General features: G+C 33.8%; 2 protein-coding genes across 2 annotated transcripts; both read right to left on the reverse strand.

Annotated features, from left to right (window-relative positions):
- Positions 1-634: 634 nt before the first annotated feature.
- On the reverse strand, positions 635-1924 carry LOC137923268 (ribose-phosphate pyrophosphokinase 2-like). The gene has a single exon (XM_068766464.1). The coding sequence runs from the start codon at positions 1844-1846 to the stop codon at positions 815-817; it is 1032 nt and encodes a 343-aa protein (XP_068622565.1). The 5' UTR covers positions 1847-1924; the 3' UTR covers positions 635-814.
- Positions 1925-2818: 894 nt separating this feature from the next.
- LOC137923262 (uncharacterized) lies at positions 2819-10243 on the reverse strand. The gene is made up of 7 exons (XM_068766457.1): positions 10155-10243; positions 9416-9556; positions 7656-8589; positions 6923-7139; positions 5707-6021; positions 3985-4758; positions 2819-3206 (listed from the first exon to the last, which is right to left on the reverse strand). Exons 2-7 carry the CDS (start codon positions 9501-9503, stop codon positions 2841-2843), a joined length of 2694 nt encoding a protein of 897 aa, XP_068622558.1. The 5' UTR covers positions 9504-9556; positions 10155-10243; the 3' UTR covers positions 2819-2840.
- Positions 10244-10925: the final 682 nt, after the last annotated feature.

Genomic DNA, 10925 nt, shown 5'->3' on the forward strand with positions numbered 1-10925 from the left:
GCTCTATAGTTCCAAAGGTATCGTGATGAGTCAATAAAGAAGCGAAAATCTAACCAAACCTTTTTTGATACATAAATATTTCCTTTAAAATTTTCCAGTGAATCATGGTTTGATTATATATATAGTCGTACAATGATTTAAGTAGCATGTGGATACTAATGCTAATTTTATGTTTACTAATAAATACAATTGGTTTTTGATAATGCCACTACAGATAATAATTGTGTGAGCTAATTATTACTTGTTTATTGTTAAATATCGTAAGCAAGTTTTATCTAACTAAATGATGAAATGAAAACATTTGTTTACGATATTAATCTCTAAGCCTAAAATAACACTAGTTACTTGGACATTTGCTAAATGCTCCTGATATTTACTGAAATTGATTTATACGTTATAATTTTAAAAACCTTTTTTTAGTAAAAAATATTCCAAGTATTCAAAAATTGTATCAAAAGCTACATAAATCATTTATGAATATGGTCAACCTATTATCTATTCGATAAGAATTTATTTATTAATCAATTTAAATTTTCTAATGTATTTAAAATAATAAAAACAATGCACGTAGGAAACTACGTATTTATAAAAAAAGTTTTATTTAGTAGCAGCAACGGTTTATTTATTTTAAATAGTGCATTAACATGTTTTTGTATAAAGAAATATGTAATCGTTTTTTTTATAAATCACTTCTTTATTATTAATTTAAGAAATAGTTTAAAAAAGCACATGGAATTAAATTGGAACATTTGAATTTTATTTGAATAAGTACACAGTTAACAGAACATAGCCGAAGATTTATTAATGAATGACATTAGTAAGGTACATTAGAAAATAAATATGAGACAGATTCCGCATAGTGAGTACGTCTAATCGCTTCAGCCAACATGACAGAAATGTCCATCGTTTGCAGTTTGGGACATAACTGCATGTGCTTGTCCTGTGGTATAGTGTTGGTGACTACCAAGGACTCCAAACAGGAATTGTTAATTTTGTCGATAGCGTTCCCAGCGAGCACTCCATGGGTTAAAATAGCATAGATTTTATCAGCACCGGCTTCTTTTAATTTTTCTGCTCCTTTAACAATCGTGTCACAAGTGTCTGCTAAATCATCAACCATGATAGCTGTTCTATTCCTTACGTCACCAACTAAGACTGTCGAATCTTCTTCGTTTGCTCTCTGTCGTTCTTTGTGTATGATAGCGAAATCAATATCAAGGTTGTCAGCTATGGAAGTCATTCTCTTAACACCTCCGGCGTCAGGTGACACCATAACGCTACTCTTCCATTCTGGTATATTGTCTTTAATCCATTTAGTTATGGCTGGCTCGGCGTAAAGATTATCTACCGGTATATTAAAGAAACCTTGAATCTGGGAGGCATGCAAATCTATCGTAATGACGTGGTCTGCGCCCGACACGGAGATAAGATTTGCGAGTAGTTTTGCAGTGATAGGTGCACGGCTCTTCTCTTTTTTGTCTTGTCTCGAATAAGGAAAACACGGAATCACTGCTGTCACGCGGGAAGCTGAAGCTATCTTGCATGCATTGATCATTATTAGTAACTCCATTAAATTGTCGTTTATCTCACCGCATCCACTTTGTACGATGTACACATCTTCGCCTCTTACTGATTCACCTATTTCCACATTTGTTTCTTTGTTGCTGAACTTCTTTGTGGTCGCCCGTCCTAAGTCAATGCCGAGACGGGAAGCAATCTTTTTTGCAATATCAGGATGTGAGCTCCCAGTGAACACTTTGATATTCGGCATCCTTGGTTGTTCTTTTTTATTAAACAATTTATTGTTACTTTCGCCGTTTACTTCTTGAGCTTCGTCTGTTCTCATTAGACTGTTTATTATATGTTTAAGATCAGTGAAGTGACTTCACTGTGTTAGTATCGGTGGCGAAATGGACAGTTGTTTGCATTAAAAGTAGATTTATCTAAGTTCACCGTGGGGTCAGGTCGTCTGATCGGTGTCCCTTTCAGTGGAAGTATACAAAGTTATTTTTGTCTCCGTTCTGGTGTCTATTACATTACCGATAAGATATGTTGTAACACAAATAAACGTTTGCTATAGGCGGTTTCTATACGATTACATAAATTAATGTGTATTGTACCTATTTAGTGAAATTAATATCTAAAATCGTAATGAAATGCAGCTAAAAAAAATAAAATTTTAAAACCGTCTACTTATTAATAGACAGTTTTATAACTGAAAGGCATTTAAAACTATACGTAACCGTCACCGGTTTGCTCTATAAATTCTTATAAGGTATGTATATAACACAAAAATAATTTTGTAATGTATTTTCACTGCTCTTTATAATTAGGCGTTACATAAAATTTAATGCTAAGTAATTTGGTTTGGTTGGTTTGCCCAATAAATTCTTATAAGGTATGTATATAAGATAAAAATAATTTTGTAATGTATTTTCACTGCTCTTTATAATTAGGCGTTACATAAAATTTAATGCTAATTAATTTGGTTTGGTTGGTTTGCCCAATAAATTCTTATAAGGTATGTATATAACATAAAAATAATTTTGTAATGTATTTTCACTGCTCTTTATAATTAGGCGTTACATAAAATTTAATACTAAGTAATTTCCTAAAAAAAAACTATGTCAAGCCCAAATTTTTTATTGTTTAAGTATGCACTAATTCTGTAATAAACTAGTTTAATTAATTAATTTATTTATGGATATATATTCTTACCATCCTATAAAGTTAAATTGCTTGCGTTCGTAATTTAAAACAAGGTAAAAAGATAAACAGAAAGACGAAACAAAACAAAACAATTATTTCTTAGGTTCAATATCATTTATTTTTGATACGTATTACGCAAACTTAAAGTGAATTTCGCTCATTTCTTCCAACTGACATAAGTCGATAGATGTCAATATTTGTTTATGATTGTCAAAGTTGTTCAACTCTTCGTCGAGTCCATAGATGTTAATTTCCTGTATCCTCCTCGCCCATATAGCTGCTCTAGAGTCACAAAGGGCTTCGTATCCATCACCTTTTGCAGTTATATAAAGATTTTCAGTATCCGCTTGTAAGTTGATGGTGATATTCGATGTCATGTAGATGTGACCCGATGCATTACAACCAGTGGTGTTGCTTGTACCATTTGTACACTCTAAAGCTACGATTAAAGCAAAATTTGAATCTCGACGGGTTTGCTCTGCGGAGAGTCTTACATCCTGAAAATGGACAATAGGGTAAAGTTATGAACAACTATATGTTATGAAATAACTTGAAAGAATAATATTAAAAGATGGAAGATGACATTAAGCGGTGGTTCTCATTCTAGTAAAAAATAAAACCACGCCATCTGGGGATCGCAAAATAACCTTCGATCTTTGTTATTGTAAAGAGAACAGTGACACCTCAAACCAAACAGCATTTAAACTCAAAACCAAAGATATTATATCACAGGCGTTTTGTAAATAATCCATTGATTTGGAGTTAAATTTTAAATGTACAGTAATTCGGGGTTTTTGGGCAAGTTTAAAATCGGTCACCGAGTCAAGAATGAGGCTATGCTGAGGATCTCTCTATGTGATCGAATTAGGAATGGAGAGATACCTAGACGAACGGAAGTAATCGTAAAAGCCCAGCGGATTCAAAAACCCAACTGCAGCTAACTGGTCCTGTTAGTAATCTACTAATATGAGGAAGATCTAAAGCCAGCAAAAGTTCTATGGTTGAAATGATGAAATTAATTACTGCTTGTATTTACTATTGTACAATGCAGACAGAAAAGTTTGTTAATGTCGTTGGAAGACGCTGGGTATAGGCCACTTCCAACCCGTTCTATTGGAAATCTTCGGAGGATTTCCATGTCTAGTAGATTCGATGATAAGAAATGATAAAAATTAGATTTTAGTTAGGAATCAAATATTTAATACCGAGTACCGAAATAATGGTTAATATATTTTGATTAAGATTACTAAAAAAAATTATTTATAGCTAGCTTACCTTTTGAAGAGGCACAATCGACCCACCACGTATTAACGCTAGAAAATCAGAATCGGTGGAGGTCATTGTAATAGCTTCACCTACTGTCGCATTAAGTTTCAATCCGCTCCATAACTCATACCAAGTACCAGGAGGCATCCAAATGTGTACATGAGTTTGAGATGGTTGTAAATTAGGAATTATTAATATGTTATCACCAACGTTAAATTGAGTATTTAAATTCTCCAGTTCTGCTACTCCGGGATACTGATAGAACATAGGTCGTAGCAATGGTCCATTTTGAAGAGTTGTAAAGAAGTAGCTAAGAAGACTTAGTCTTTGGTTTAGAGCATTGTTAATGTATGATCTGTACGTTCCTTCAAATTGAATCGGGTCTCTCTGTACGATTTTGGAGTTAACTGTAAGAACTGGGAAAAATGTAGCGGCCATATACCACTTTAGGCACAGTTGACTATGTCTATTCATTTCGAAGTGTTCACTGTCTCCGCATACTGGTGTAGACCAGAACCAATGTCCAGAGACTCCGCCTAACGCCATCGCAATCAATTCTTTATGAAAACTTGTCCATGAAGTATCCACATTTTGCCTGTTTACAATTATATTTCCGTTCATCCATTGGCTTGTCGACCATGTTGGTAGCTCTTTTTCGAATATTCTCTGAGCTGCCTCTATGAAGTTATTTCCGTATAGGTTATGTTTGTAAAAGTGTTTACCACCATCGTTGGGTAGAGAGACGTTCCATTGAAGTGTCCGATCTAACGCAATTTCAAAGTTCTGTACAGAAGAGTTATTATACTCATTATTATATTTTAAATCAGTTTCTTGTTTAATAAATATTGGCATATTAGTTAAATTTATAGAACAATTTATGCTACTAAATATTTAGGCCATGTCTACAAATATAAAAATTAATTCCTAACTCTTTTATTCACGTCATAACTTCCTTTAAAGACTTAATTCATCTTTTTCATCTTTAAGTTTTCATAGCAAAAAATATAATTAAAAAAAAATTATACTGCAACTTGCAATATCAATAAATACGTTGGGCTATTTGTGGCATCGGTTTTCATATGCCTAATAGTACCTCGTGTTAAAAATATACTAAAATATTTTATTTATGTATAACAATACAGAATGGTCAATGTTGTTTATTTGCATGTACAGAACAGTACGTATAAGAACAGTGTTACGAATGAACTTTTACTATCTATTAAGTTTCGAATTGATTATTTATACTAGCTAGAAATCGATTATATATAAGACGGAACAATGTCTGCCTGGTTAGCAGGAAAATTAGCAAATTTAGAATCTATCTAAAGATCATCGCGACGATTTTTCTATTTTCTCTTTTCAGCATAAGTACCTAGGTCGACTGAATATGACAATGTTTACGTGACAAGATATCTCAAGATGTCTAGAGTGTCTAACTTCATCATAATCTTAATTTCAATCGTAAAATGTTCACTGTTGGATATAGACCTGCCATATAAATGTCCAATGAGACCGGCGGGAAGTAGCACGCACGCAGTCTCATCTGGGACCCTTCATATGACCACGGTCTGTCGACCTTATTCATGGACGTCCTACTGGTCTATCACTCCATATCTGCGCAAGTCTTTTATTATTATTATCCATGTCACTAACTTACACTTTTTGCACTTATTTTAATAATATGGCTTTTAAAAAGTAATTGATTAATGATGAAATAAAAATAAAACTTACTTTGTTAAAGTACGGTAAGAATAAATAAACTTCATTATGTAATTTTTCAGTTTCATCCAAAGGCCAATTGTTTTCTAAAATCAATCCATCTACGTCAACAGTATAATCCCATAACTTCTTCATTAAGTCCGATGATATTGAGTTATAGTCCAGATATAGCACTGTATCGTTTCCCACTGACCCTATGTATAGTTCTAAGTTCTTTGAATTGCGTATCACGTGTCTTTCAAAGTTTGATAAGATAGACGCACAGCTTCTTTTAGTTCCGTTGTTTACTTCTGTTTCTTCAGTTGTTTCGTTGACTACATGACGCAGCTGCAAAAAGCTTTAGGTTACTCACTTTTACACAAATTTCGGATTATCGGCACATATCATTGTAATTTTAGTATCATATTCAATTATTATCTTTACTGTATTGAGAAAAGCTCTAGTATATATAGATAAATATCATAATTTCAGCCGTAAAACGTCTATTAGTGGACATAGATCTCTCCATAGATTTCCTAGACCTCAACGAGGACCTTTGTCCACCTTGTGGGTGGATATCTTACGCCCAGCGGCCATCTGTTCTTCTCGCTATGTAGGCACTATAACTTGCTAAGGGTTTAGGTTATATCAGCTACATTTCTCTGTATAGAGATTTCCGCATTCTTGATTTGATCGCGTGGAGATATCCTGAGCATTGACATATCTACGGCTTGTTGAACGAAAGCGTGCCTAATATATTTAAAACGAATAATAACTTATTTTTACTAAATTCTTTCTGTATTTTTGCCAAGGACTAACGCTGTATGCCCTTTAGTGGGTCTGTGGTATCAAAGCTGTTAAAACGTACTATGACTTCTTTAGGAATCTTGTTTCCAGTCGCTACATTATTTATTTTACTGGAAATAAGCCATAAAGTGTAAAGCTTTAATGAACGCCTCATGGGGTGACATGCTTTAAAAGGAGACCACGTTCCAATAGTGTGCGAGAGGGCAGCTTTGTGTCGGTTATTATAATAGTGCTACGAAACTGCTATTCAGCGTCCTAGGAAAGCGTGATGAGACAGGGGCCGAAGACAAAAAAGCTTAAGCTCCACCACCGTAAGCGTTGTCGGTGAACTGACGGAATAGAGCAGCCGATACTTCCGACCGTCTCAGCGCTTCATACATAAGGTTTGGTACAGCGGGTTCAGTAAAACTGTATAAAATTATATTACTGTTACGGTACTTACATATGGCGATACGTGTGGTACATAGCGTTTATTATTTCGTCTAATTAATCGCAGGCCTCTGTTAATTATATCGTTCTCGGCCGGATCGCACTGATCAGTTTTAAACACAATGGGTATTGGTCCGCATTGACTTTCATAGGGTAGACGTTGTCTTGTAGCTTTTGTCATGAAATCATTAAATTCGGTAAATGTATTCGCTAAATTTTCAGAAAGCACACTGAAATGTTTACAATAATTATATTTTTTGTCAATCTGTCTTTAAAAAAACATTTCCTCTTATGTTCTAATCTTATCAATGTGAAAATCGCATAATTCGCGGCACAGGAAATGATTATAAAATTTCGAACATAGCTATTAAATGACAAAGTTTTTACGTGTCTATGCATTCACTTAAAAGAATTGAAAAATAATTAAAACTTTCGTGGATGTTGAGATTGTCGCTTAAATCAACGCTACGTTTACTCAGATTCGAATGAACTTCATTAATTTAATTAAAAAAATATCTAGCCATAACTTTGAGCACATAGTTTGACATATAGTATAGGAAAATTCGAAAAAAAAAAAAGATTTGTAGCCAAAATAACAGAAAGGCATACAAAGTAAATTTAATGCCAATAACTTTAAAAATAAGTGACGTAGTACATTCGTTTAATTATTTTTTGTGGGTTTTTATTTAGCTACTACTTGGTATATCGATTCAATTTGATGTTGATTTAATGAACTCAATGTATACCTGCAGATATGAGCTCCGAACATCCAATACTCAAATTTTTCGAATGATCCTATGTATTTCATCACTTGCTTCATCACATCCTCTGGCTTCGGTCCAGTAAACAAATGAAATTTTAGTCCAAAACTTGTTATACTTCGAACCACTATTTGATTTTCGCCACGAATAGTTACTTCTGTTGGTGTACTAGAATCAATTAGTAAACCATGAAATGAATCGTTTAATTTACCGAAGATTAGAGGAACTGAGCTCAGGCCTTTATCGTGGTTGTATAATACTTTAACTGTTCCTGGATTCAGAGGTATCTCACCCAAACCGAACATAGATTCATTAGTTATTCTGAATGCTATCTCCCATATGTTTTGAGACGCTATCAACGGACCTCTTATAGTGTTAAAGATATTTCCACTCGACGAGTTAACAACAACATTCATTTCGGGCGATGATATTTCATATTTATAATATTTCTGATCAATTTTCTTCCGCGAGAGTGTTGCGTATTGTGGGTTATAGAAGTTAATAGATAAATGTGTTGGAGTGAGTTCATCGATTGATATTTTTAAAGAAACGATACTGTTTTGAGATGAAAATGGTACAGTTGATATTCTTGGTTGAAGAGTCACGTTTTCTGACCACTCGCGGTCAAGAATGTACGAGAAACGGGACGGTAATCTGTGGAAACAAAAACTGTTGTCGGGGTCGTAGCAACACTGTGGGTGGCACTCAGTGTTATTCATTGTTCCAACTCCACAGGGCAGTCGAACCGCCCTCCGTAGCAAGCATGATCCTGTGGAATATCCATCAGCGGGAGGTGAATCGGCGCTTGGGAAAAACAAAAATTGGTATATCAGAAGCGGTAATGCTATAGATGTTATTAATATAGCCAAAAGAACCTTTAGAGGCCTGTTCAGTAGAAGTTGATCGTACCACTTGACATCTGGAAAGCATAACAATAAACTAATTAATAAAAAATAAATAAAAGATATCTAAACTTGTCGTTGAGATGGTTTAGCTTCTGCATAGTTAGCACAAGTCCTCTGGGAGGGGAGATACAATCCGGTAAAATAGTAATATGTAGCGGCCTGAGCCGAGGTTCCTCTGGGAGCCCTCGAGCTTTGCTGCCTTAAAAGAGGTCTTGGGCTAGGCGCACCCTATACCCTGCAACGTGATACCCTCGGAATCTGCAAATGCCATTTGGGCAGTAGTAAGAGTCCTATTAAAAAATCTGGATGCGTAGACTCGGGCCGATACATCAGATTTTGTCACGTGTAAAAATATGTCTGTATGTGTGTAAAAATATGAGGTAGGATGAATAACGACTTTTTTATAAAGTTTATTAACTTATTACTTAAGTAAAATTTAAAGCTAGGTTTAATAATAATAAGAGCATATTATTATGTAAGAGCATTTAAAAGGTTGCACCAATATTGATATAGGCTATACAAAGTTATTTTGTTAGTATCATAAATACACTATACAGTTACCTACATGTCCTTAAAAAATTCTATTGAGACTGAATTGCCAATTATAAGTAAAAAACAAAACATTGAAATTCACAAATAATAAAATATATAAAAGTAGTTTAGACTCAAAAGAGTATTTAATTTCATTGTGAAATAGATCTATATTTTTTAGATAATAGTAAACTAAGCGTCTGAATTAAGTAAAAATATAAACGTGTGTTATACTTATTCTATAGTTTTTAACACTTTTAAAACAATTTATTTAAGTTATCGAGTATCCTGTATATGTTCTTTACTTACGTCTAATATTTTCATATTCATAGTTTAATTCACTTTCTAATTTCTTTTCATTAACGTCTTCGCTGATATCTTCTACACGTGGTATCATTGTACAGTATCATCGGTTAGATTTATACTTTAAGATATTGGCTAAATATCAATCTGAAAGAAAACACCCGAAATTATATTAAACTGAATAGAAAAGATGCGTATTCCTCTGGGACGTGAATAGTGTGCGATGGATCTTAAACATGATACATGAACACATTATCCTATTAAGCTTAGTGAAGTAATTGTTTTTACTTAAACTTCATATCAAATTATTGTTAAAACTGTAGTTTTTTTTATAATATAGGTCAAGTTGAAGTGACAGTGGACACATAGCACCAAAAAGCGTGGGACACACAAACATAAGGTATACAAAATACTTTAAGTTCGCCAGAAGACTCTGAGTGCAGAATGTTTCCCACTGATCCTATTTGAAATCACAGGATGTCCCAAGCCTGACAAGATTTCACGCCAAAGTACAATTTAATTAAGCACCAGGATTTTTTTTATTTTTAAACTGTTAGCGAACTTTCTTGCAATAGAAAGATACTACTATTGCAAGAAACTACTATTGATTACAATAGAAAGTAATATAGAATAAGAATATAAGAATAGGATTAAAGGATGAAAGGTATATCCAGAACAAGACTGAAGAGTTAAATTAAGCCCCTTGTACAAACTCTTTTGCTGATCATTAAAAACAAATACAAACCTCTTAATATGATTAATTACTTATAACTTCACAGCGTCTCACACTTTCACTTATAATTTATTAACAGAATCACCTCTGGTTTATTTAAACTCTAATAAAAACAAAAGTGAAACTCCTTTATGCTCTACGTGGACGTTATCTTTTGTTTTTTTCTTTGATTGGTCGATAAATACGATTAGATTGCGACGCATCGATTTTAATTATTTGAAGTTGATAACATTGTTCAATTTCAGATAATTGATTTTGTTTAAATAACTTTGTATTGAATCGCAGAGATAATAACGGATAACATAAGAATTTTAAAAGTAAAGGTTCTCTTTTAAAAAGGTTTTCGTTCGTAAACCGATATTTTTGGGGCTTAATTTTCACTGCTGCTCAGGTTTCTCTTGCCAACCTAAGATCTGATTTAAAGTAACGAAGCTCTAGGATGCTCTCAGGGAGCCTCGCTACGTACTAGTATTTGGACGGATTGGAAGGCCTTCGAGATCTTGGATTGGCTCAAAGGCTCCACGTCGTATTTTAAACAAGATGGTTACTCCCTCTTCGCTAAAAGCCAGCTGTTGGTCGATGCTCGCGGATTGACAATATTGCAATATTTTTGTAGCCATATATATGTCTCTATCTTTTCGCACGAGATCAAAAAATTTCTAACTCGGAATATATCACGCGGTTCGCCAGCGGCTTGCTAGCCACATTTAGCTCTTTGAAAGATTATTTGTGGCTTTCGATAAATGTCCAGAGGTACTATTTTAATTTTGTGTAAAAAATTAT

The sequence above is a fragment of the Battus philenor genome, unplaced genomic scaffold (genome assembly GCF_028537555.1).
Source record: "Battus philenor isolate CCGP_79_NKW_IND1 unplaced genomic scaffold, ilBatPhil1.0.hap1 SCAF_21, whole genome shotgun sequence".
Classification (NCBI taxonomy): Eukaryota; Metazoa; Arthropoda; class Insecta; order Lepidoptera; family Papilionidae; genus Battus; species Battus philenor.